Below are 27,428 nucleotides of genomic sequence, written 5' to 3' on the forward strand. Positions count from 1 at the left end.
CCATTCTTGAGGGAGACCCCTAGTTAAGTGCTTGGCGATTCACTGCAATCCTGAGCAAAACAGCATCTCCAGGGCGAGTGGAGGGCTGAGGGGCTGTGAAATCCAGTGAGACGTGAAGGGAGGACAAAGGTTTCCAGGCTGCCATGCAGGGAGCTGGAGTGCCCCTCCGTGTATGTGAAATCTGTAGCTCTCCCATCAGTGATCTCATGTGCTGCAGCAAGGCCCCATCTTGGGCTTTGATCTCCATAACCTGCACTTTCAGCTAAACATGGTTTATGGACAATGACAAAAAGTCCAGTCACTGCCTGCCTGCAAACCTTCTGCCAGTATACACTAGTCACACAGAAACAGGAGGACACGGATCTGAATCTACTGCACACTCAGATTTACTGGGTGCAGGCCTCAGCGTGACTGCAGAATTTAAACTCCTGCCCCAAAATGCGAGGTGCCTTCTACATCAGGTGAGTGATGGTGCAGATCTGAAGTGGTAAGTGCCAGCCCAAGTCCACAAGGGCACTGCAACTAAGATCATTTACCAACCACCCCCAGACTGTCACCCGCGAATAGTGAGCGCTCCAGATGGGTTTCATTTTTATTTCTTTGAGTTTTATTCCAACTAGAACAGGAGTCTAGCTGTTTTCCAACTGAAATTACAGACCAAGATAAAAGAGGACAATATGGTTTTGAAGCTATTTCTATGAACAGAATGTAGCAGGTTAATGGCCCAGTCCCATTGCTGCTGGGTACACAGGTCAGACGTATACACGGAGGTTACAGATCACAGACATGTACATGTAGCATAAGAACAGCAGAAATGAACGACATTTAGCAACGAGACAAGTCTAACGTTATCCATTAGGACTTGGCTTTTGGGACAGAGCTTTGAGTTTGTTTTGGCCAATTCAAGTGCCAAATAGTTGTATGGACAATTACAGCATTTTTTTGGGCAGCCACAAGACAGCCAGGGTTGCAAATTTGAAAACCTACTTTCTCCGTATGTTAACGTGTAAATTATCAAATGAGCCTGGAAGCCATTTCTAACACAAACACATCACAAAGGCAGTGTCTCCCCAGAGCAGCCCCAAGGCAAGGCCGGAGTTAAGCAGCATGGAAACTGACTCGTAGCAGAAACCCTGTCACCATCCGTAACCTTCACTGAACCTCACAGGTATGTTCAGGCTGTCGGTCCTGAGTCCGTGCAAGGGTTTTCCCACCATGAAGCAGCATGTCCGATTTAAAGCATAGACTTGATTTAAACACCTTTCACTTCGTTTTTCGGATGAGGAAGTACCTTGTTGGAATAGTAAGGCCCTGCCTGCCCCTTTCCACGTACTGTGAGACGGGGCACCTTTGGAGACGGGTCCTGTTCGCCTGGCAACAGGGAAGACACCTCTGCATAATTCTCAATCACCTTTCCTTTGATATGTGTAGCACCCACTCCCCCCCCCAAAGGCAACTGGATGAGCTATCCCTACTGAGATTAATTGGCACCGGCGTGATCTATCAGAACCAGCAATTGGACAGCAATCGCACACTATGGAGCACAGCCAGTATGGCACGTCCCGGCACTGAACTCAGCCCTTCCTGACTGTGGTTCCCTAGTACATCCACTGCTCATGGAGGACCCAGTGCTGGGACAATCCAACTCCTGGTGCCAAGCAGTTAACATAACAAAATATTGGTACCAAAAGAGTTCTATAAAAAGTCACTAATCCCCAAAGCCCCCAGCCACAGTCTACTCCCTTGCCGAGCCCCGGAGATCTCAGCTAACATACAGCTCAGACTAAACAGATTTGGTGGAAAGAAAATTAAAAATAGCTTGCACAGCTACAGAGTTGCAGATCCTTTTTCTAAAACTCCCCTCAGCCTCCAACAGACGGATACAGAAGCAGCAGCTTATTTGCAATGTGGATAGTGGCAGACGAATCCTACTACACTCTAGTTTATTAAGAGCAATTCCAGTCGTTCTGCATTAACTTAGAGAGATTGTTGCCAGGAATCTGTTGGAGCCCAAGGCACATAACTACTGTTTGGGAGCAAAACACCATTTGCCATCAAACCACCAATCCACACTCTGGGCACGATGCCAGGCCCCGCCCATTACACAAAGTCAATTTAAAAAACATGAATAAAATGATGGAAAAGAAAACGATGTAAGTCATTCTGCAATGAGTGACCGAGGCTGGAATTTCAGATACGCAGTATCAATCAACAACATCATGTACATCCTCTCCAGAGGCACAGACAGCTAGATACAACACAGCGAGAGGACCAGCTCGAGAGCCGATCTTCTCCTCATTGATGGCATTTCACATTCAACTTGACAGGTAATGGCTTCTCTCCCCCAGTGAATACAATACTCCTCCGGACGGCCCCGCTCTACTAGGACTCGGTGCTTTGGCATCTCTAGTCTGAAGGACGGCATGCTGCTCTGCTACAGCAGAGTCTCACACCTGTTGCTGAACAGGTGGTTTATAACAGCTGGATCTGCCACAGTTGAGGTATCTCCCAGATCTCGGTCGTTCTTTGCAATCTTCCTTAATACGCGCCTCATAATTTTACCTGTCAAACAAAGAGCTGTGGTGATTCGCCTGTATGTCCAGGGAGTCAAACCAAGACTCAGAGTCGGTTTTCAGGAGGCTCCCACTGAATAAGCCATATTGGGTCATAGCTTTCTTCAAGTCTAGACATGCAGAGACCTGGGCAATCCAAGACCATTCTCAGGACAGCTGGACCCCACCAAAATCTATCGTAATTATCCTAGACTGCTGATCCCCACTGGGAGTACTCCAGTGACTCCCTTCCTCTGGGGCTGCCCAGCCTGCAGACACCAGGAGCTCTGCTGCTTGCTTCCCAAATGGTGTATCTGAGAAGAGTGAACCAGGACTCCTTACCTGAGCGGGTCTTGGGCAGACCAGGTGCATGCTGGATGTAATCAGGGGTTGCTATCGGTCCAATTTTTTCTCTGACTACAAAACAGAGATTTTCAGTATAATTATTAAGATTTCCCAGAGCGCTTTTTAGGGCAAAGTGACTCAGCGAGAGCTGGAACCCAAGTGAGCAGCAAGTGGGACAAACGAGCCCACCAGGGCTGCACTGCGATGACTCCGGTATCTCCGCTGTTGGCAAAGGTGCGGGTGTTTGCAGAATGGGGCCAGGCAGCACAATCGCACTGCTCAGGATTCTGCACCCGGAGACCCGGGGCTGGAGGGGAGGAGAGTGCATGCAGCTCTCCACAAAACACATATGCTCCAGCTGCAGGAGAGATGTTTGACCATTTCTAGTCTCTCTCCATTGCTTCTAGGCCGCACTTAAGGACTTGAAATTAAGACAGCTTTCCCCAGGGTTTGTGCCCATTTCCACATAGCAATGACTGACCCCCCTCAGGGTTCCCCTGGGGCAACAGGCAACCTGGATGCATTTTGTTTACTGCTTTGTTCACGGACCACAGTCATCTCAGATGTCAATGGAGGTTGTGTCAGTTTAGCTGGACTCCCACACGCCTCACACCACACCCATCTATAACTGCTCTGGGACGGCGCGCTGGATTCACCACCAGCTTACACCAGCTCTTCCAGTCTCCCATCCCGCTTGGTGCCACGTATGTAGTTTTACAGCAGCAAATGACGAGCCAGGAGAGGAATGCAAAGAGGCTCCCATGGGGCCTCTGCACGCCCATCACTGTCACTATCACGGTCTTCACGCCCATCCGCTAGCAGCATGGATGGGCTTTGGAAGGGACGCCCTGAGGCGGACGTGAGACCTGGACTGACATTCCCTCCCTTTCTAGGAAAACCAAGTCCACAGACATTGACCAAAACATTTTGGTTTCAGTTAAAAGGCAGCAGCAAGCACAGCAACCCATACGGTCCATGCACCAGCACAGATCACAACTACAGGAACCACGCATGCAGCAGCACCCACGCCTGCCTCCAACACACACTCAGCGAACGGAGCTGGGGAACGAGGAGTCTGGGCGCGTGCCAGCACAACGGCCCCTCATGCCGCTGCCAGCTCACAGGAGGCAGGGGGTGTCACATGAGCAGCCACAACATTGGGAGATCTGATTTTAGCCTCTGCTAGCCCTGGGACTCGACCCTTTTCCTTGATGTTGCTTTGCTACCCAGGCTGCAGGGGCACAAGGGGCTCAGATGGGAGCTGGCCATAGCCCTGGCAGGGCACTGGTGTTCTCTAGGCGAGAGGCACCTTCCTTCGGCGTGGCCACGCTGCTTAACTCCCCAGCAGGCACGTCAGCCCCTGCAGAGCCTTCGCCACGTCCAGCAGAGCCCTTCCCTCTTCTCTGGCGACAGGGGGCACCTACCACAACACACTCTACACGAAAAACGCCGACAGCTCTGCCACCGTTACCTTGTTTTCTCAGCTCGTCCATCAGGGCCGTGGTGAATTTTTGGCCATCCCTCAAGGTCACAAAGCAGTAGAGGCACTCGCCTTTCACTGGGTGGGGGTGACTCACCACCGCAGCCTCAGAAACGGAGGAGTGCTCCACCAGGGCAGACTCCACCTCCGCGGTGCTCAGCAGGTGGCCTGGAAAGAAAGAGGCAGTGCTCTGCTGAGTCCAGCAGTGTCTGGCTCCCTTGCTCCAGGAGGGCCCTGGGAGCGAACAGGGCCCCTAAGCTCCGGTTGGGTGGTCTATTTGCATGCACTACAACGGACTCTTGGGAGATTCTGCTCAGAGCCTTAGGGCAGCCCCCACCTCGTTCTGGGGAGACCTTGTGCCATGTGCCCCACCCCTGGATACTTGACAAACAGCAGGAGCTTTGTGTGAACAAAGGGAGAAGCCCAGGAAGCTACATTCTGTCCAGAACACGTGTCTCTGAGCAGGCCCTTCCATGGCTGGGCAAGCTGCCACCAACCACTGGGTGCTGATAACACCTAGCTATCCCACTGGCATTTAATGACACACCGAGCAGAGCTACCCATTAGTTACGGGCTGTCACAGAACTGTCACTGTATCACACTAACGCCCCTGGTACTAGAGAAGCTGCATTCCTACCATACCCCAGCCAAAGGCAGAGGGAGCAGGTAACCAAGAGGCCACCTCTGTCAGTTACTATCTAACCGATAGATCCTATCAAAGTACCCTGACATCTTTTTTTAAAAATGAGATTACAAGTTGTGTGATAAAAATAATAGTGTTGACGTAATAGACTTAGACTTCTGTAAGGCATCTGACTTGGTACCGCACGACATTTTAATTGAAAAACTATAAAGATTTAAAATAAACCTGGCACACATTAAATGGATTAAAAGCTGGCTAACAGATAGGTCTGAAAATGTCATTGTAATCATTATTGAAAGGGTGGGTTTCTAGTGGGATCCTGCTGAGATTTGTTCTGGGCCCTACGTTATTTAACATTTCTATCAACGACTTGGAAGAAAACAAAATTGTCACTGAAAAAGTTCACAGATGACACACAAACTGGAGGAGGGGTTAATAATGAAGAGGACAGGTCACTGATTCAGAGTAATCTGGATTGCTTGGTAAACTGGGTGCCAGCAAACAACGTGAGTTTAAATATGGCTACATGTAAATGCATACATCTAGATGCAAAGAACGTCGGCCACACTTACAGGATGGGGGAATCTATTCTGGGAAGCAGTGACTCTGAAAAAGATTTGCGGGCTGTGGTGGATAATCAGCTGAACATGAGCTTCCAATGTGACGCTGTGGCCAAAAGGGCTAATGCAATCCTGGGATGCACAAACAGGGGAAGCTCGAGCAGGAGTAGAGAGGTTATTTTGCCTCCTGTATTTGGCACTGGTGCAAACTGGTGCTGGAATCCTGTGTTCAGTTCTGGTGTCCACAATTCAAGATGGATGATGATAAATTGGAGATGGTTCAGAGAGGAGCCATGAGAATGAGTAAAGGGTTAGAAAACCTGCTTTATAGTGATCGACTCAAAGAGCTCAACCGATTTAGCTTCACAAAGAAGGTTAAAGGGTGACTTGATCACAGTCTACAAGTACTTACATGGGGAACCAATATTTAATAACGGGCTCTTCAGTCTAGCAAAGGAAGGTCTAACAAGATCCAATGACTGGGAGCTGAAGCTAGACACATTCAGGCATAAGTGTTTAACGGGGAGGGGAATTAACCAATGGAACAACTTACCAAGGGCCCTGGTGGACTCTCCATCACTGGCAATTTCCAGATCAAGATGGGCTGTTTTTCTAAAAGCTCTGCTCTAGGCATTATTGTGAGGCAGGTCTCTGGCCTGTGTTACGCAGGAGACCAGACTGGATGATCACAATGGGCCCTTCTGGCCATGGACTCTATGATTCTATGTAACAACCTGCTATGTCATGGAGCAGTAACGCACCTCGGTCTGCTCAGACCTTACCCAGAGTACGATAACCAGCACTGGGAACTGCCTTATGAGAGATGAGGGAAAAAACTGAGGGAGCTGGGGGGGGTGGGATGGGATTGTGTTTCAGAAAGGTTTAGAAGAATGTCTCTAGCTCGACCAAACGATAGAGGAGTGAGAGAGAGAGAGAGAGAGAACCAGCAACCAGGATCCGAGGGCTCGGCATGCCAGCAAGGGAGGGGTTATTCAACCTGATACACTGAATGAGGAGCAATGGGATAGAAGGAATTAGAGACATTGGCTGAACCTTTCAGACTGCATGATCACCAGCCCTGTGGAATCGTCTCCCTGGCAGTATGGGGGCACCATGCCTGGAGACAAGATAAAGCACCAGAGAACAGCTGGGAACAGCCTGCCCTGGCTCTGGGAACAGGGGCTAATTTCACCAGGAGCTTCCCCCTTCCCCAAATGTCTACAAGTCAGATTAACAATGTTATTTACATGGTGCCTTTAATCCACTAGCAGGGAGCAGTAACCATGGTAATTCGCCTCACCGAGCTCGTAGAGCATTCCCTGCTGGAGCAGTACTCACACTCCTCCAAAGGCAGGCAGGCAGGCAAGGCCCTGCCACGAGGTCAGTCCCGCTGGGTTCAGTGGAAGTGCTCCTGTAAGTGACGCCTCCAGACACCCGGCAGGCATGACAGTCTCTCAAGTTATGACTCCGGTTTGTATCATGGGCTGAACACACGTCTGACCCTGCTTATTATTGTCCTGTATTGCAGCCAGCACCCTGTTTAGGAAAGGCGCGTGACGCCTCCCGGAAGGAATATCGCTGAGAAGATGGCAATTGAGGGCCACTAACTCCAACTGTCTCAATTACCAGCCCCTCCCCATGCAGCAATGGATCTTCTGCACAGGGACTTGCAGGGTGGGGCGAGTATGCCTGGGGGAGGGGGTTGGGGTGTCCCAGTGGAGCACCTGCAAAAGGGACAGGAACTCTAAGAGCAGAGGTGCTGCTCTGAGTGGGGAGCCAACCGCTGCCACATGTATGAAGGTCCGGTAGGAGAGAGAGAGCAGACAGGACATGACGTAGCTGGAAATTCTGACAAACCTCACCCTGAGTGCAAGATCAGACTGTGGAGGGGGTGTTTCAGGACTTTTGTTATTTTTGGCTCTCGAGCTGTTTAAGAGTAAAGTCACTGTGGGTAAGAAATTCCTTTGCTAAGCCTGTGGTCCTTGCTTTTATGCTGCATTGTCCATGAAAGAGTTAAACTAGAAGCCCAGCATGCTCACAGCCTAGATGGAACTCTAGGGGAGCACATGTAAGCGACAGGGGAGCTCGGGATGTTTCATCCACCAGATTCCGGATCTGGGTGGTTGGATGAAGGTGTGTCCCAGGTCCTCAGACAAGAGTGCGCCGTAGGGTCCAAGAGCTTGAAACTGTGACTAGTCTCTACACAGACGCAGCTGGTTTGGAAACGTGGGGCCCAGCAAGTGGCTCCACTCACAGGCTGGTGACAGCATAGAGGGACAATGGGCCAGGCTGCAACAGCTAGTGCTTGAGTAAGCCCCATGCATGGCTGGCTACAGACAGTTTACTGGCTGTGTGCTTCCCTTCTCAGTAGCTTCAGCTGAGACTATCCAGTTGTGGCCAGAGGCTGTGCAAACAGCCACTGGTGTGGGAGTGCCTCATGCTGGGCAAGGCAGAACTTGCTGCCGGGGGCTGGGAGCGAGGGGGGATTCCCTCTCCCACTGCTTTGTAAAGGTTAGCTGGAATTTTTAACCTGCACTTTTAAAATACGTGCCTCCTCTCTCCACCACAGCCAAAAGGTTTGTTCTCACCAGAGACGTTCAGCATATCGTCGATGCGCCCCGTGATCCAGTAATAGCCGTCCTTATCTCTCTTGCAGCCTACAAAGAACCAGTCACCAGCATGAGGACACAGTGGCAGAACTCAATGCATCTGACAAAGGAGTCGGGGAATGGAATGCAGTGAGATCCCAGGGGCTCTCCCATGCCATGAGCTGCTAATCCCCAGCTAGCGGAACAGCCCACCAACCCTCCCGCTAAGAAAGCGGGGACACTGAGGAGGCCACACAAGCTGCCAGTCCCTGGGATAAGGCTGCTGCCTGAAGTCTTACCATCTCCTGTCACGTAGTACCCTGGGAACTTCTTGAAGTAGGTGGTCTCAAATCGCTGGTGGTTCCTGTACACTGTGCGCATTATTCCAGGCCAGGGCTGCTTAAATACCTGTGGGAGAGGATATTGAGATGTGGCATTAGAATCATGGAGCCCCTCCGGTACACAGCCTTACAGCAGCACGAGTTCTTGGCCTAAGTTGTAGGTCATGGTCTCTAATGGGCTCTTACTTACACAGCCAGAGAAAGACAGAGGAGTCTAGCCAGCAGATAGCCATGTCTGTCTCCTGCATTACTCCTGGGCCTATTCACTAGCTCAGCCCCATACTACCCCGTGTCCGATCTCTGATTACAGCTGCCGAGAGCAGGATACTACAGCGTATTAACCAAAGTCTCTCAGCGCCCAACACACAAAGGGCAATATGCTGCTTCTACCTTCACATCCCCACAATTGTATAGCCATTAATTACAGGGTATGAAGTGTGTTTTGCCTCTTGCAGAGAAACCGTAGATTCCAAGTCCAGAAGGGACGACTGTGATAGTCTAGTCCGACTTCTAGAACAGTGGTTTCAACCAGAGGTCCAGGGCCCCTTGGGGGGCTGTGAGCAGGTTTCAGGAGGTCCACCAAGCAGGACCGGCATTAGACTTGCTGCGGCCCAGGGTAGAAAGGCAAAGCCCCGCTGCATGGCGCTCAAGCCCGGGGCCTGCCGCATGGGGCTCAAGCCGAAGCCTGAGCAACTTAGCTTCACAGGGCCACCTGTGGCATGGGGCCTCATGCAGTTGCCCTACTTGCTAGCCCTAATTCTGGCCCTAGCTTTTATATGCAGAAAAACAATTGTTGTGGCACACGTGGGCTATGGAATGTTGTGGGGGGGGGGGCTCAGAAAGAAAAAGGTTGAGAACCCCTGTTCTAGAACACGGGCCCCCCAATAACTCCCAAGCCATACCTGTTAGAAAAACAGCCTACCTTGAGTTAAAATTGTCAGTGATGGAGAATCCACCGTGACACTCGGTAAAAGAGTTAATCGTACAGGGAAGAGCTGCTCCCCCATTGTGACAGACATAAGTAAGATCTCCCACGGGGCAGCCAATATTAGAGAGGTAGGATGCCGCCCTATCAACATCCCGGATTCCCAAACAGTTGCAATCACTGACTTCACCCCGAGCATCGGCTCATGCTGCAGAGAGCTGACAGCTGGGAAAGCCCCAGGTCCCCTTGCTCCTGATGGCTCACTCTACCGCAAACTTCCTAAAGAGGGGAGGATCTCGCTAAATAGCCTTTAACCCCCACTCCGCAACACTTTCGTCAATTATACAATAGCTCTGATGACAATCTACAGGGCTCCTACGCTGGCGGTTAGAGTCCAACGTCATTTCTAATGGCACAAGAGCGTCTTGCAGCACAGATGTGAAAGGTGTAACTAGATATGCTTGTGAGGGGATAACCTCACACCAGTTCAGGCCCCTGGCTTGGAACCAACACGCATGTGACTCCTGCTCCCCAGTGGGAACCAGCCAGTCACTCGGTGAGCCCCAGCTTCCCCGCGGCCCTGGTGTAACTGTGACAGGGCTTGGTCTGAGCCCAGCATCAGCTGTTCTTTACCAGGTAGCCTTCTGCTTCTCCCTCCAGCTCCTCCCCGGATTCATCCAGGATAGCAGGGACGACACCAAAGAACGGAAACGTCTGCAGGAGATGTTCATGGAAAGAGAAAGTTGAACAGCACAAATTAAAGTCCCTTAAAACAGACAAAGGAAGCGCAGAGTGAGCCTGGCTTTGGGGAGGGATTCAGTCCCTGAGTGTCTGCCAGTAACCATGCAGATGGAGCAGCATGTCTCTCGCTAGGCTCCATAATGGCCATACATCCCCAGGGAATTCACACCTGCTCAAGCCTGGCTCAACCCCTTCCAGCCAGTGCTCATGCTGCCCAGGCTTTGGGGAGGGAGAGTTCCCCCCACAGATTATCTAGGGAGTTCAGTATCACGCCTGCGCTGGGCAACGTAGCAAACCAGGTAGTTACGCTCACAGAGGGCCCTGTCGGCGCAAATGGGGCCTTACAGGTGTCACTGAGCCCAGGCCCCATCCCTGAGTCACTGCCCCGGAAAAATCCCAGCAGCAGGAGAGCACAGAACAGAGCACGCCAGCCACAGGGCACTCGAATGGTTTCTACTCACCGCAGAGCCCGGCTTCATGGGTGTGGCAGCGGGGAGCGGCGTCAGCACATGGCCACCCTGCGGGAGGAAGCAACGGAGATCAGCCATTCACACTGCCTGACCCCTCACACACGGACACTGCCCGGCCCTGGAATGTGCTCAGATGCTGGCCAGCAGCTCGGAGCATGGCGGGAGGAGGGACTGATGCACAGGCAGGATGTGTGGCAGGGAGCAATGCACTGGGGCAGCTTGGCAGGAGACAAGAAACAGAGGGAGGAGTGCGGGGGCACAGTGACTTATGGGCTGAGGAGAGGCAGGTGGGAAGCCTGGAGAGCAGTGACAGCAGCAGCCAGTTGGACACAATAGGAGCAGGAGGCCAGAGAGCTCGGTCTCCTACCCCAGCCAGCCCCTGGCAGTGCCCCGTCTGAGAGGCAGGCCCCGTACTGCCTTGTAATCAGAGATGCACCGGGCAGGGGGGTAACAGGAAGAAGCTCCCCACTCACCCCTAGCCTCCATGGGAGCATGTGTGGCTGTGACGCTCCCTGAGCTCCCGGGAAGGTTAGACCCTACTGTGTGGACACGACACTGCAGCAAGCCCGCAGAGCAGTCTGGCACCTCACAGGGACCGAAGGGGGGCAGCGCCTGGCACCCGTAGAGGTTACAGAACTCCCAGGGCTCCCTGCTCTCTCCCGGGGGTCTGGGGGAGTCTGAGGAGAGCTGGCAGGGAGGAACTCACAGTCTCTGTCTGCCAGAAGGTATCCACGATGGGACACCTCTCTTCTCCAACCACCCGATAGTACCACAGCCAGGCTTCGGGGTTGATGGGCTCCCCGACCGTCCCCAGCACTTTCAAGGATTTCCTGCTGTACCTGCAGTGAGAAGCAGCGGGTTTCACACATGCGCACGCGCTCTCTAGCCTGGACCAGGCCACAGGGAGACTGGCTCGTAGCTCTGTTTGTGAGCTTGCCCAACCCAGACAGCCAACTTCGGCATAGGGGACCTCGCCGACCATCCAGTTTGGGTTTTCAAGAAGCTCCTCCAGGACCCAGCATGTGCGGAGCGGGGAAGTACACAGAGCAGCAGCAGAGCCGGCCCCACACAGACACTCCCTAGCAGTCAGGGCAGCTCAGATAGTAAGGACCAGAATCCTTGCAGACTACGAGCTCAGGGCAACTTCTGTTCCCATCTCCCTTCTCAGTCCCTCCACAGTGTCTGGGAACATTAGGCTGGTGGTGGAGATGGAACACCCCCAATGCAGGAGCTCTCTGTGCCCAGCACACACCCCTGCAGTCCCGCTCCAAGGCTGGTGGGAGTTGTCCTGCCACGCAATCTGGCCATAGCCCAGAACTCTGACATCAGAACATGAGGTGGGTGTTTCAGACTCTGCTAAGACCAACCCGGGGCAGCGCTGAGAAGTGACATGGGATAAAGCGGCTCACCATAACCCACTGCCCAGGGCTCAGAAACGCAACCTCCAGATTCCTGGTGCCCACTTACAGGCATCGTAATGGGAAGGTTCCCCCATTTGTGCAGGCCAGACACAGCACAGACTCATTGACTCAGGCTTTAGAGCCAGACATGATCACCTAGTCTGACTCCTGCACATTGCAGGCCACGGAACCTCACCCACCCCCTCCTGTAACAGACCCCTAACCTCTGGCTGAGTTACTGACATCCTCAAATCATGGTTTAAAGACTTCAAGTTACAGAGTACCCACCATTTACACTAGTTTAAACCTGCTAGTGACCCAGGCCCCATGCTGCAGAGGAAGGCGAAAAACCACCAGGGTCTCTGCCAATCTGACCTGGGGAAAAGTCCTTCACAACCCCAAATATGGCGATCAGATAGACCCAGTAGCCAGACACCTGGGAAAGAATTCTCTGCAGTAACTCAGAGCCCTCCCCATCTAGTGTCCCATCACTGGCCATTGGGGATATTTGCTGCTTGCAGTCGCAGATCGGCTACATGCCATCACAAGCAGTCTCATCAGAGCATCCCCTCCATATGCTTATCAAGCTCAGTCTTGAAACAAGTTAGGTGTTTGCCCCCACGGCTCCCCTTGGAAGGCTGTTCCAGAACGTCACTTCTCCGATGGTTAGAAACCTTCGTCTAAAGAAAATGCTCCAGACAGCTGCTGTTGGGGATCCACAACCCATCTGCTCAGGGAGGGGCGGGAGCTCTCAGGCAACTAGTCCCAAGCCAGTCCTGTGCTCCGGGGTCCTACTGCCTTGTGCCCACGGAGCTATCGGGGTCCCTCCCCCGGTGGGGAGCTGTGCTTACTTTTTGACGGGCTCATCGCCGTACTTCATGAGCAGTCGGATGGCTGTGGGCGCAGTGTAGAACTTGGTCACCTGGTATTTGTCAATGATGCTCCACATGCGGCTGACGTCTGGATAGATGGGCAGACCTTCAAACTGAGCGTGAGACACCACGGTCAGCACAGCCACTGCCCAGCCCTTGTGACGGGCCCTGGGGAGAGCCTGGCACCCTGCCCTGGAGCTCAGGCAGCTGAGACTGAGCACAGCAGGGCCCACGGGATGCTGGGAGCCCACCTCGCTCCAGGCAGACCAGGCATTAGGCCTAGGGCTGCCTGAACAGAGCAGAGCCTCTGTGCCACCGAGAGAGGCAGGGACCAGGTCTCCTCCACGCTCCGGGCTGGGAGCCTCTCCTGAGCTGAGCACAGCCGCGCTTGGGGGCATGAAGGAACAAGAGCAGGCCAGAGGCAGGGATCTAAGCTACCCTGGCCCCCCCACCAGCCAGTGCGCCAATGGCTCCCAAGGTTCAGCAGCTCTGCAGAGGCGAGGGCCCAGAGACTGCTAGTGTATGGCCTTTAGGTTGGGGATTAAGGGCGACTGGCTCTTCATGCCTCCCCTGCTCCTCCCAGTCCCAACCCCCGCCCCACTTTTCCCCACTCCAGGGAGAGCTCCCCCTGCACACTCACAAGGGCTGGCAGGGCTTCCCACCCAGCAGGCACAGCACCCTCTGCTCCACCCCCTGCTGCTTCTGGGCTCCATGGCTTATCAGCGCCAGGTAGGGACACATCTCCCAGGCAAGTGGGGGAGAAGGCCATGTGCGGACTGGCTCCAGCCAGAGGACTGCCAACGTGGCCCCTTCTCACAACAGTCACAGCACAGCGCCTCCTGGATGTGGGTCCTGCAGCTCGCCCCCCAGACAGGCGGATGTGCTGGGGGCTCATGCCGACGTGACAGGGAAAGCCAGCCCCACCATCCCAGGGAACGCAGCTAATACAGGCTATGGGAACAAGGACAGCAGCAAACTTCCGTGTTCCAGAACTGCACTGGGCCCGGAGGGCATAACACACGGCCTGCAGACACTGCCACGCTGCTCGGCATCGCCCCAGAAAGGAAGAAAAAAATTTCTTCCTCCTCCTTTTTCCCCTGAGGAGTCTGGGGTCTGACAAGTCCCTGCCCTGGTTTTGCTGGGGTTCCTGAGGGGGGGGGTTGGGGTTCTGCCAGCCTCTCTCCCAAGTGTCCTTCAGGCACTGGAGATAAATGTGCTAGCAAAGCATCACAGCGGCAAGACAAAACCCCTCCCAACAGCAGCTCTGCTTTCACGCTGTCCCAACACCCTGATTCATTCGCTCTCCCATCCCCGCAGCATCCCCCAGGGCAGACAAGGCCCTAGTTTCTAAGGGCAAACAAAAACCACTTGTTTTCTTACACAAGAATCTCACAAACCAAGCCCTTCCTGCCCTATCACAAAGCAGCGAGAGCAACAGGCACTGGCCTCCTCTGCTGAGCCCTCCAACTCCACTCTGTGAGGCCTGCGTGCCGGGTGCCTCGCCCTCCTCACGGGGCAGCACTCTGCTATTGCAGCCTCCAAGGCGCTGGTCACCGCACAGCATGCGCGCTGACTCCCAGGCTACTTTTCAAATGAGGTAGAGAGAAGAGCGGGTCACAAGGGCAGGGGCTTGTGCTCATTACAGAAACAGACAGATACCAAGGGAGGCTGCTCAGCAGCAGGCTGGTCTCTACCTTCCCGGAGAGGCTCCCAGCCCTCACAGAACTTACCAATACACTGGTTGCCCCATTTGCCAGAGGTCCGTAAGTGAGGTAGGAGTGGCCAGTTATCCATCCGATGTCAGCCGTGCACCAGTAAATGTCCTCAGGATGGTGATCAAACACATACTTAAAGGTAGCAGCTGTAAAAATCATATATCCACCCACCGTATGCACGACACCCTGCAACAAGAACACATGATCAGCAGGGAACGCTTCAAAGGCAAAGCCACCCCCAGCCCTCCCAAGCTGACCAGCACCAGACTGGCAAGTACCAGGAGCAGGACTTCAGTGTCTGAACTGGAAAAGCACAGCTCCATCCCAAAGCTACCACCTCTCCAGCTCAGAGTTCTCGCAAAGTGCAGCAGAAAAAACAGAACCGTAGACTAAGTACTTCATAGAATGCTCCATAACTGAAGTATGAGCATGGTTCATCTCTAACTTCCCCCAGGGGTAAGCCCCTATTACTGGTATCTCTGAGACCTATGGACTAGTTCCTGTTACAGACATCATTTCTGGCCAGGGAAGCAGTATGAGTTAGCCATTGTGAAAGATACCTTGGGTTTCCCAGTTGATCCACTGGTGTAAAGAATGAACAGCTCATCTTCAGCATCGCACCACTCAGGCTCACACTCCTTGCTGGCATTCTTCATAAGCTCATGCCACCAAAGGTCAACATGGGAATTCCATGGAGTCTGAAGAAAAGCGAAAGATGGAGGGGATGATCTCCAAAGGCAGCTAGACTGGGCAAGCGGAACACGCTGTAGCAGAAGGCTAATTAGCTCGGAACAGTGCTGCATGTTCCATGCCCCTGAGCACACCCCTGCCTGCAAAATCATGCTTCAGAACCACAGCCTCCATTAAAACCAGGGATGTTTCCCACCTACAGGGCTACCAAGAAAACCTTTAAAACGCGACCCGAGCGTAACAGGTGCAGCAAACGTTGGCTCAAGTCTGCAAACAACCTGAAACTACAGACGTACCCCCACCCACCACAAGAACTTGGCAGTGCAGTTAGTATTAAAATACCTAGCCCAAGGGATGCTGTGCCAATGGGTATTCATCAAGCCTCCAGGTTTTACTTTATTGGAAGCTGCACAGACGCTCAACTGGTCAAAGAACCAGGGGGCCATGCTGCAGAATTTGGGTCCAGTCTGCTGTGGAGGACACAGGCCTCAAGTGGGAGACAGCAGCAACGTGGCTCAAGCCTTTCCTGGTCATCAGTGCCAAGCTGGGAGAGCTAGTGGCCATTAACCTGACAGCTACTGTTCATGTAACTGAATATCTTCCCTCTAAGGAACGCCATCCCTTCCCAGCTATGCACGGACAAACCTGACACGCTCTCCTATCTTACTGGACAGGCAGCATTGCACTGCCCTGCACGGAGCTGGCCAGTACGCAAGAGAAGGGGCAGGGTTAATAGCCAGCTAGAAAGCCAAGAATAACGTCCCTTTGTTCTTCCACTGCCCATCAAGCCATAGAATCCGACCTGGCAAAGACTTGCCCACCTCCCAAGAGCCTCGCCAGGCTGTTCTCAACACAACACTCTTTGGCACTTTGTTCAGTCTAGTTTTAAGATGCTCAAAGTGATGGGGCTTGCAGCCTTTATGGAAACTTATGTCCCACTCATCACCATCACTTAGTTTAGCTGTACACAGTTTATCTTTTCACCATCCCTGAGGAGTCAATCCCTCCAGCTCCCTCCATCACGGCTGGCTGGGCTCTGAGCCCCCTCCAGTTTGTCAATACGGTTCTGGGAACATGCTGCTCACAAATGAAAGCAGTATTCCAGGGACAGCTGCTCCAGTGCCACATGCACGACTTATCTCCCTCCGCTGGGACATGGGGCCTCCGAGCTGCACCGGGGTCTCCTTCGGCAGCCATTTCACCTTGCACACTCAGCTCTGGTCTCCTGACTACAGCTGGGAGGGAAACCCTTGGCCCATCCTGCAAAGGTTTTCCCATTCTGCCTTGGGATGAAAGCAAAACTGTAGATGTGAGATTGCCCCCTAGTGCCCTCAGTGCAGCCCTGCACAAGTTTCCTTTCTTCAATCCCCAAATAAACTCCACACAGGATTCTCCAGTCCAATCACATCAGCCCTCCTTAGGGTTTGATTTACTAACAAAGTTCAAAACTAAACACAAGAGTTTTCTCTCCAGTCAGGTACAGCCCAAACTCCCCGGGTCTGCTCAGAGTACTTCCTTCCCTAGCAGGCTACTCTCAGCTGTTCTCAGCAGCAGCAATTCTCCAGAGGAAGGGACAGGACTTCTTCAAGGGACGGCAAAGAAGGCTGGGCTGCTGTCTGGTGGGAGGAGGAAGCGGATTCAGCATTGTAGGAACATAGGGTTTCGTAGCAATTCCTACAATGGAGTTAAGGTCTAACTTGCCTGAAGCATGAGGGTTTATATCCATTATGGTTTGGTCTTGTCTAACGTAACTGAAGAGACCCTCATTACCCACCATCTACGAATCCTTTGTTAGAGAGACCAGGTGGGCAAGGTAGTATCTTTTATTGCACCAATAACAGATATTCCCTCATCCACCTTGTGTCTCTAATAGCCTGGGACTGACACGGCTACAACTACACGGCATAATCCTTTGTTGGGATTCAGCTACGTCTGTGTCTTCCATGGTAGCCTGTGGCAGAGAGTTCCACACGTAATTATGAACTAAGAATATTCCTTCTTTTTCAGTGTTAAACTTGTTGCCTATAAAATTCATTGAATGATTCCTTGTTCCTCTATTATGAGAATGGGAGATCCTGTTGCCCAATCTCCCTTCTCTATATTGTCTCTATCACATCCCTTCTTACACATTTCCTCTCTAAATAGTCCTAATCTTTCACACTCTCTTTATATGCCAGTATAGAACTAAGTTTTCCTCGCCCACCTCTGTATCCCCCCCGCCCCATCCCGTCTGCTATATCCTTTTTGAGACAGGATGATCAGAAGCAAAACCAGCATTCTGGGTGAGAGCAGGTCAATTTAAATAATCAATTAATTTATTTCCCAAGACCTATGATTTCTCTCCCCTTTGAGCAAATGCTTTCACGGAGCTGTACACAGAAATGCTTCTGTCTTTCCCTTGAATGATTAGTTAGCTTGGAATCCATCAATGTATTGGAGAAACTCAAATTATTTTAACCCGCAGTATCTTGTACTCATCCTCAGTGGCATTAATATGCTATCATGTACTCTGCCCACACTCCTAGCTTTATCATTAGAGGTCCCTCGGAAGTTCTTCACACACCATTATTTAAGTTAGCGAAGACTACAATCTGAAAGTTTTGCCATTTTACTGTCCCTTGTAGAACGGAACTTCATGGCAACCCACTATTAACTTCTACCAATATTAAAAACTCCCCATTTATTCCTACTCTGTTTCCTGTGTCAGCCAGTTTCTGATCCATGACAGTAGTTTGCCTCTCAGCCCATGACTACTTGGTTTCCTTAATAGCCCTCTTGTGAAAGTCTTGTCAAAGGCATTTTTGAAGCCCAAATAAGTATCAATGGGTTCTCCTTTACCTACCATTTTGCTGACATGTTCAGAGTTCTGTTCTAGGGGCTGAGACAACTAAGGAGGCATATGATAAAAGTCCGTCGAATCACAAATGTGGTGGAGAAAGCAAATAAAGAAATTTCATTTACCCCCTTCACATAACACAAGAACCTGGGGTCACCTGATGAAATTAATAGGCATCAGGTTTAAAAACAAAACAAACAAACAAATGGAAGTACTTCTTCACACAACACACCGTCAACCTGTGGAACTAGTTGCCAGAGAACGTTGTGAAGGCCAAAATTACAATTGTGGTAAAAAAGAACTAGATAAGTGCATGGAGGATAGGTTCATCAATGGCTATTGGCCAAGATGGTCAGAGATGCAACCTCATGCTCTGAGTAACCCTAAGCTTCTAACTGCCAGAAGCTAAGACTGGATGACAGGGGATGGATCACTTGATGATTCCCGTGTTCTCTTTGTTCCCTCTGAAACACCTGGCCCCAGCCACTGGCAGAAGACAGGATACTGGGCTAAATGGATCGTTGGTCTGACCCAGTATGGCTGTTCTTAGTAGATTAGATGCATGACTTTATTTGTCCCTATTATGTTAATCTAGGCATTGTTATAACTAACTTTAATGATTGCTTAGACCGATTTCCTTGATGCTGAAGCAATGTTCATGCAACTGATTTCCTGAGTCACCCACAGTGCCTTTCTGAAAGCAAGGTACGTTTGCTACTCTCAAGAAGATGAGCTGATTTTAATAAGTGACTGCGTATTACTGCTAGTGGGTACGCCACATCGTGAGTTCCTTTAGAACTCCCGGATGTATCATCCAGGCCTGGTGACATGTTGCAATTTAGTAACTAATGTACTTCAACACCTCTGACCCCTCAGTCTGACAGTGGCTCCTATTAACCTAAAGAGTAGGTCTGGAGTAGCTCTCTCCCCAACACCTCTGCATTGACATTCAGGTAACGATATCCATGCAAATAGTCATTTAGCTTCTCTGAATTGCTGCTTTTACTCCCTAGTAGTTCAGCAAACCCACCAGCTCTCCCCAAGCTTCCTGCTTCTGCAATATACATAGAGAATTCCTTCTTGTTTGTGTGTATATCCCTTCGGCTATCCGTTCCTCCAGAGCCCTCTTAGCCCTCCTAGCTTCCCTCTGACACGCCATGGCTCACACTCCTTTCTATTGGCAAATCTTGACTTTATCTTGCTAGTTACGCACACTGTGCTATCCTGGCCAGTCTGCTCCCAGAAGGTGACATAGGCCCTGCGTGACTCCATTATGGCGGTTTACAAAACCATCCTGCAAAGTAGAGTAGAGAGATTTCTGAACATTTCCTCCTTTTTGACTTCAGAGCCTTTTTTAGCCTCTATTTTTCGATACCCCTTCTCTATAGTTGATGTCACTGTGCTAGTTTTTGATAGAATTCCTCCCCTGAGGACGTTGCATTCAATTAGATCGTGCTCAGTATTACTTGTGGGTCAAGCAGTAATTATCGTTGAGCCAACTCCTGTTTGTTCTTCGGACTAAGTCGAGAGTACCCTCTGCTCGTATGTACTCTAGAAATTAGCTAATACAATTCTCTTGGCTTCTGTCCCGCAGCTTGGGACAGGCTCTCTGCTCATTCCCAATGCTACGGCAGGAATTAGCGAGATACAAGAGAACAGAGGGCGACAGTGATGATCTTCAAAACGAAAAGGTGGGATTTTCATAAGGGCCTAAGGGAGGTCAGCACCAAACTCCCATTGATCTGAGCACCTAATTCCCTCAGGCTCCCTCAAGCATCCCAGCCTAAGATCTGGGCAAACCCTCCGTTAATGGAAACAGTAGGCGTGCAGTGTCCACGCCCAGAGTAGCAGCACCTTGCCAGCAGGAACAGGATATCCTGCTGCAGTTCTCCTGGAGCCACCCTGTGCCCCTTCCTGCTCAGCCTCTGTTACCCATCTCAGCACGCTGATAGGGGCCAGCCAGTATATGAGAGAAGTGGTGAACAGCAAGATAGGCCCATTTCCCTGCTGTGTTAATACGGGTGGTAACACAAGGCAAACACCTTATCACCAAAGTGTACACACTATTATAAACTGATAAGAGACTTTATTCCAAGGAGCTGGTGTGAGGGCTGGGCTGGGCGAGCTCCTGCTCGTTCAGACGAGCCTACTGCTTAGCAAGGTCTCCCGCACGACACTGTGCCATGAACAGCTGCACTGCCTAGCCACCTCTTTTACGATGCAGAGTGCTTTCTGAAGAGCCCCCTTCATCCAGATGGAGCCCCACACGCAAGCTCCTTTTTCACGGAAGGCAGGCATTAAAGCTGCAGGCTCCCTGCTGCACAAAACCCCCTCTTACTTACCCGTGTCAATGTCTGTGCGGTTAGAAAAAACATGACATTTGAAAAGGAACATCACTAACGGGTTTAGTGAGGATTAGTAGCCGAGCTCTCCTTACACAGAACAGCAGTTGGAAAGTTAACTTCAATTAGTGCCAACTTCGCTACAAAAAGAGGCTAATTTTAAGACCCGTTTTTAAAGGTAAACAGATTAAACGCCATCCTAATACTGGACACACGGCTCGTACATCTGCCGTGAGCCTGCTGTGTATTGTGCTGCTCTCTCCACACCATCAGGACTTCTGCACTAGCCATTTACGAAGGGGAAAAAAACAGGCAAGGATATTACCAACAAACAAACCCTGACCCACATTACGAGAGTCTCTGATATTTGTTTCTCCATCTACGCCTCTGCACATTCATGCAACTACAGAAGATTTCTAAAACGTTAACACAACAAGGTTAGCATCCCCATCCCATCCCAGGGGAGTGGTCTGCAGACCCCCGGGTGACTAAGGCCAAGGGGGTCAGTGAGTCTACCACTAACATGCAACTGCTGGTAACCCGATTAGGAAGATACACGTGGCCGTGCAGACAGAGAGAGAGAGAGAGAGAGCTGTTAGAGAGGTGGAGCACTGAGAGGGAAGCAAAGGGGAGAGGCGCTGAGAGGAGGAAGCTGCTGCTAGATGTAAATACCTTGGGATGGAATCTCTTTGAGCTCTCAGTCTCTTTTTCCTGTTAAAAATCCACAAAGAGGGTGTGTGAGTTGAGAAGTGGAGGATCCACACTGGGCCTTCGTCCACTTCTGTGCACGCAGGGAGTTTTCCGGGCTAGCGTCAGGATGGCTCAGCAGGCAATACATTCCTATTTTCATGGTGACGGACGCTCAGCCAGGAGGCACTCTCTGAATGAATGCCTGCCCTTCATTTCCACTTCAGTTCTACTCCCTAGAGATTCGCCTCTTCTGCTAAACACTGTGCAGGCCATCACCTCCGAGCGTGCACACAGTCCATTGGGAGTAAACACACAGACCAGTTACGCAGCTATTTAACCCTCACATGGTGTGTTCAGCGCAGGAGCAGCAAGTGCAGGTGGAAGGGGACAGGTATGGACCCAGGACTAAATATCAGCATTTCAGAGAGCGCTTAAATGGATTTACCAGGAGGAGGCGTTAAGTAATGAACAGCACCCCACAGCATCTATCACCCTTCTGGGTCTTGACAAATAGTAACTCAGCCCTAGGTTACACACACACCCTGACAGGCAGGGCCCAGACAATATGTACCCAGTGTGAAGGCAGGCGCCACCACCCCAAGAGAAAAGACAGACTACAGCCTACAGATCAGATGAACGGAAGCAGAATCACTAGGCTGCCGTTAATCTATTTGTTTAAAATGAAGTGTGCCCACTATTTTCCCTGTATTTGGAGCTACCCAGCATGGCTAACAGGCCAGAGTTGCAGCAAAGACCAACATATATGGCCAGATTGTCAGGAAAAAGAGGGGGATACGCTGCCCCCTACAGAACAGTGCTACCATCACATATCACCAGCACGCCTATGCAACCTGGAGCCTGCACATCCATGCATGCAAATACCCCATCTGCTGTGCACACATTTTTTTAAGGGTGCATATGGACTATTACTTTGAAAACATGCCCAAGGAGCGTTCACTAAGCCCTCCCACAGGAGCATGAGATATTGCGTTCCACACTTGGGGGAGCAAGCACACCGTTCAGCAAGCCTCAAACCTGCCATGTATTCCCACTATTTCCACAGTGGTCAATTACCATGACGACATGTCAGAATAGCAGCTCTCCCAACCCATTCCAGTCACACTTGGGACTGTTGGATCTCTACCATAGACGTGACGGACAGCACAGGCATTGACCTATGATACCACCTTGCAAACGGGGCAGAAGGAGCAGCTTCAGGGCACTAACCTGAGCTTTCGCAATCTTGGGTAACTGGCAAGGAGGGATTCCACCTCCACAACTGGGCTGTGGTCTCCTTCCAGCGAGTAGAGGCAGAGATGGGCAGCACGTCTCTTGAAGTGTGCATGTGCACAGCATGACTGCACGCCCCCTCAAGTACTTGGACACCATGGTCAGACCATCTCCCTCCTTTCAGTCTCCTCCACTTCACTGGCTTCCACCCCTGCCTGAAGTGTTCTCCAGGCATCTGGCCCCAAGCCTCTTAGGCACCTTCAGCTGTGCTGGAGAATCGCAGCAAGCCCTCAGGCCCAGCAAGGCCACACTTCACAGAGTTCTCCCACCGCAGAGGGAACAGACAAGACTGCACTCAGGAAACGTGCTAAAAACAGACTGAAATCCCATAGGGCATAAGTGTTGGGTCTGTGCAGGGCGATGCCCAGGGACCTATCCAAAGGTCATACCTACACTTCCCATGGCTGATCCTTCCCCCAGAGAGACAAGCTATCTTCTAGAATGCAATGAAGTCGCTAATCACGTAGAGAATTCCACTCTCCCCACCCTGCCAAGCTGTGCTGCCTTCGGCTCCACATGCAAGGGGGGAGGACACTTGCCTTAGGGTCCCTACAATAATTTAATAGGTTTCTCTCAGATGGGGGAAAGCCCTGCCTTGCAGACTGGTTGCCTCCGAGATAGCTGGACATTTATTGATAAAACAAGACCCTGTGCCTTGCCTCAAGAAGCAAATGTCACGTGCCCAGCAACTGCAGTTGTTTGACCTTTCTAGTCAGCTACTACAATACTGTGCGCTTGGTTTGCCTCCAGGCCACTCAGTGAAAGTTCCCATTTACCCACAGCTTGAGCCACTGCTCAGCTGATACAGCCACCTCTCCCCATGCTGTCGGCAGGGAGATAGAGGCAAGGCTGGGAATCGGACTCAGCTGTCAGGGTTACGGGCACTTTCTGGGAAGATGTGTCATTGGGCCTGGGAGGGGAGATGGCTATTTTCGTTCAGAAGGAAAATTCCTCTGCCAGGAAGAGGAACATGTCTCGTTCTAGCTCCTGGGCTGCTCAGCTCAAGGAATCCTGCACTAACGTGGGTACCCAGCCACTCCTTTTGGGGAGCTGCCAGGGGGGTTAAAGGAAACAGCAGGATGCCAGGAGGGGCTCAATCATTTCATTGGGTGGGGGGTGGTTCTTGAGAGGTCACATTGCACCATAAATCCAAAGGGGAGGGAACAAGCAGCAGGGAAGAGTCTGCACACACAAAAGCCCAGAGAAGCATCACAGTGGTGGTTGTACTGATCGATTTGTTGGGCTCACACCCAGAGCAACGAGGGAATCCCTCCTCCTAGCTTCCTGCGGGAACCCACCTGTACATCCTGGCACAGCCTCTTCAGAGGTGGTGATTTGCTGCATATCCCGTCTGACACCAGCTCCTCCTCCCTTCCCAAGTGCTTGACCACAATGCAGTTTTTCAAAGGGGAGTCTCTGCGAAGGGAAAGGAGGAGTCATTAGCCTGCTCCCGTACAGCCACGGACCCGTTATACAGGCCGCTGCAGAGACAATGAGGCTCTCACTGCACTGGCTGAGCATGTTGGAGCTGCACAGCTCTCCGAGGCCAACATGCTGATTGTATGCGATTATTTACTGCTGAAAGATATCATTCCACCAGTAACAGCAGGTGTTGTTACCCAGGCCTGCTTGCTCCCACAGCCACTGTCTCAAAGAGCTAACTGGCAGAGCAGGGAGGGCACGGAGTCGTACTGGATTCACCTCGTGTCTCCCTCGAACTGAGCACCTGAGCTTCCAGCCTCAACATCTAACTGAAACATAACCGAACAGCAAGGCTACCACAGCAAACAGCTCAGCATTCACCATTACTTCACTGCTGGGGAGAGACCTGCACCTCCATCACTTCTCCCACCACCACTCATCTCCCTTCCCTGTGTCATTGCCAGATCCCTGGACTGTATTTCCTAGCAGCTCAGGGAAGGAGCTTTCCCAGGCAACTGGAAAGGAAGAACTTCAGTCAATTGTCTGGGTTTTTGTTGTTTTTGTTTTGCTTTTTGCCAAACAAACAAAAAAAAACAGTCAGAGGGCAACAGGTGAGATCAGCTTCCATCAATGGCTACTGAGCACACGTTACACACAAGACCAAATAGCCTGCACACCCATAAGGTGCACAAGGTACAATATGCACATTTAGAACAGCAGCTCAAGGTAAAAAGGTGTCTTTGCAGTGTCTTTTAAGTATATATCTGGGCACACATTAGGACCCACCAAGTGGGTTGCTTATTTCCAGACTCTTAATCACTCTCCAAATAGGTATTAGTAGGCTTAGGCCTACACCAAAAAGATGCCTCAGCTGACCAAGGTCCCCTCATTCCAGGCGAACAGGAACTTACTTGTCTTTACATTTCTGCAGGGCCTCGTCTGCGATCTGCTTCAGGTTAATCAGCTTATCACCTCTATAAAAGGCATCTACAAAACAGTAAGTGAATCATTAAACTAGCTCACTAGCCAGGACAGCCTACAAATACTTGAAGGTCATTGCTATTAAGGAGGGGAATGAATGTTCCGGGAGGATGACTGGAAGAGACCAAACAAAATGGGGAAGAGAATATTTGCGCAGGTGTCAGGAAAGGTTGCCTAACAAGATCAGTTGAACTACAGAAGACTCCTCCAAGAGAAGTGGTAAAATCCCCTCCTTGGGAGAGGTTCACATTTAGGCTGACCAAAACACCTGGGAATGTTCTGTAGGGAACAATCCTACACTGTCAGAACGCAGACTGCACGATCTAATAGGCCTTTCCCATTTCTCTGGTTGATTAATAATATAACCAGTGCTACAGAGACCATGGTTGGGCAAAAGGCAGGGGACTAATATGCAAATCTCACAGCACTCCAGATGGACTGACATCTTGCTTTACAAGTTAAGATGTGTAGCAACACATTACTGGACTTCTTCAAAATGCTGCAGTTTACTGGAGGCGTGGGAGGGCACCACATAAATGATGCATCTGGGAAACTGCATCAAGAAGCATCCAATTTATTTCAAAGAGAAAAGCTGACGCACAGCTAGTTTTTGAAAATACACTTGCTATGAAGAGTTGGCAGCAACACAAGCCATTGAGCAAAGTGCACAGGCTGCTTTTAACTCTCCGCTGTTTATCAGGAAAGGGGAAACAGTTACTAAAGCACATGTGCCAGTGGAACGTACCCCAGAACTGGCAATTCTATTCAGAAACAACTCCTTCCTCCACCCCATCTGAACAGAATACCCCATTTGCAGGAATATATTTTTCCTTCATTAATAGTTAATCCAGTTTTAAAAATAACGTATTTCCACAGCTAACGCCGTGGTTACGGACCTGCAAGGTGGAGGGGATTGGGGAATATTTTACCTGCTGTAATGAGGAGAGAACAATTGGAATCGAGAATCCGTTCGCAAAGGGAGTCTGCTGAGAAACCTGCAAACTGAGGACACAATCATTCTCAGCAGCAAAGGATGCTGACATGCTGGGAATTACAGGATTCAAAAAGGCAACAGTGAGCCTCCGAGCACTAACAGATACTGCCAGAGGGCCAGGAGGCGCACTGGACTCCAATGGGCCAGTCAAATACCTGAGGCTCCCTTTGGAGAAGGGCAAGGTGATGGCCCCCTCCAGGCTGCTACCACAGTACAGCTCGTGGAGCAAAGCAAAAAGCTGCTCCACTTTTAAACTCAAGTCTTTTAGCGAGGGCAAGTGGGATAGAAAATGGCACCTTAATTTTAGCTGCCATCCATCTCATAATCACTGCCCAGCTTACCAACTCTTCTCAGCCCTCCGTCACTCTGCCACAGGAAAACTATCTATATCCCAAGCAGCGGCTCTGAATTTAGCATAATTCCCAGCAGTTGCTCCTACCACAATGGAGTGAAGCGCTCCAATCCTGGCACAGGCGAGCATGGCAACAACCAGCTCGATAATCATTGGCATGTAGATAGAAACTCTGTCTCCTTTCTTTATGCCTGTGAAAAAGAAACAGAAGCTATTTCCTATGCGGGCAGGCTGGTGGAACAGCTAAGATTTCAATGACACGAGGCTATCAGAGATCTGTGCCCTGCTGCTCCTAGAGAAAGCATAGGAAACAACCACTACAGGAGACGGGAAATAGGATATAAAACCCCACACTAGCAGAATGTTAATCAACATCACTGCCACATGCAAAGAAGCTCTCAGTTTAAAGCTCAGCTGACAGGAGCCACTGGGTTGAATGTTTAACCTTGTATGCATGCATGTGTTTAATAAGGATGCAAGGCCCCACTGAAGATTTCCAGTGACATTAGCTTGGAGAGTAATGACTTACTGGCATTGTCATCACGATGTATAAAGCCAAAGAACCAAAAGTGCTTACAAAGTTTTATAGTGAAATGGCAACAATATGAATGCCAGCGATTTCCAAGCCATGTATATGCAGATGCACAAGGGTGCACACACACACTTTGCTTTTGTAATCACTGAAGTTCTTGGTAAGGCACCTGGAATGGTTACTGCACCAGGGTGCCACTCTATGCAATGCCCCTTTAAAGAGGTACCAATGCAACCAGCTTCCGGTGCTATCATCAAAACCTCTAGTAAGTTCCTAGCAAGGTGTCAGTTATAACCCAACTAAACACAGTAATGGATTTAATAACAATAATCTCTAGCCCTTGTATAGTGCTTATCAGTAGCTCTCGAGGCACTTTACAAAGGTCAGTATCTTTATCCCCATTTTACAGATGTGGAAATGGGTGTGCAGAATATAGGCCCGTGGCAGAGCTAGGAACCCAGGTCTCCCAGGTCCCAGTCTGGTGCCCTCGCCCCTAAGCAATACCACCTCCCACATCAGAGCAGCATAAAAGTGAGCTAAGTCAGGTACCTTGTTCCCGGAGAACATTGGCAAATTGGCAGACCTTGTGCAACAACTCGCTGTATGAGATCTTCAAGGAATCCCCGGGTTCATTCCCTTCCCTGCAAAAACAGAGATCAAGATTCAT

The 27,428-nt window shown here is 50.9% G+C and overlaps 1 protein-coding gene across 1 annotated transcript; it reads right to left on the reverse strand.

The window, feature by feature from the left end:
• Nucleotides 1-1,171: 1,171 nt before the first annotated feature.
• ACSS2 (acyl-CoA synthetase short chain family member 2) lies at nt 1,172-27,428 on the reverse strand. Its single transcript, XM_024194577.2, has 17 exons — nt 27,311-27,428; nt 26,317-26,420; nt 25,813-25,885; nt 24,814-24,889; nt 23,779-23,896; nt 21,173-21,211; nt 15,193-15,330; nt 14,648-14,818; nt 12,897-13,030; nt 11,352-11,484; nt 10,637-10,693; nt 10,068-10,148; nt 8,468-8,576; nt 8,169-8,237; nt 4,369-4,545; nt 2,895-2,969; nt 1,172-2,562 (listed from the first exon to the last, which is right to left on the reverse strand). Exons 1-17 carry the CDS (start codon nt 27,426-27,428, stop codon nt 2,435-2,437), a joined length of 1,800 nt encoding a protein of 599 aa, XP_024050345.1. The 3' UTR covers nt 1,172-2,434.

This window comes from Terrapene carolina, unplaced genomic scaffold (assembly GCF_002925995.2).
Source record: "Terrapene carolina triunguis isolate 2854851 unplaced genomic scaffold, T_m_triunguis-2.0 Scaffold233, whole genome shotgun sequence".
Lineage (NCBI taxonomy): Eukaryota > Metazoa > Chordata > Testudines > Emydidae > Terrapene > Terrapene triunguis.

Bases quoted from the DNA above. Each gene is read 5' to 3' on its own strand.
- ACSS2 (XM_024194577.2), bottom strand. From the start codon at position 27,428: ATGAATCTTGATCTCTGTTTTTGCAGGGAAGGGAATGAACCCGGGGAT. The intron at 23,897-24,813 runs GTAAGTTCCTGT...TTCCCTTCGCAG, and splicing joins CTGCAGAAATGTAAAGACAA to AGACTCCCCTTTGAAAAACT. The intron at 8,238-8,467 runs GTAAGACTTCAG...GGTTCTTTGTAG, and splicing joins GTACTACGTGACAGGAGATG to GCTGCAAGAGAGATAAGGAC.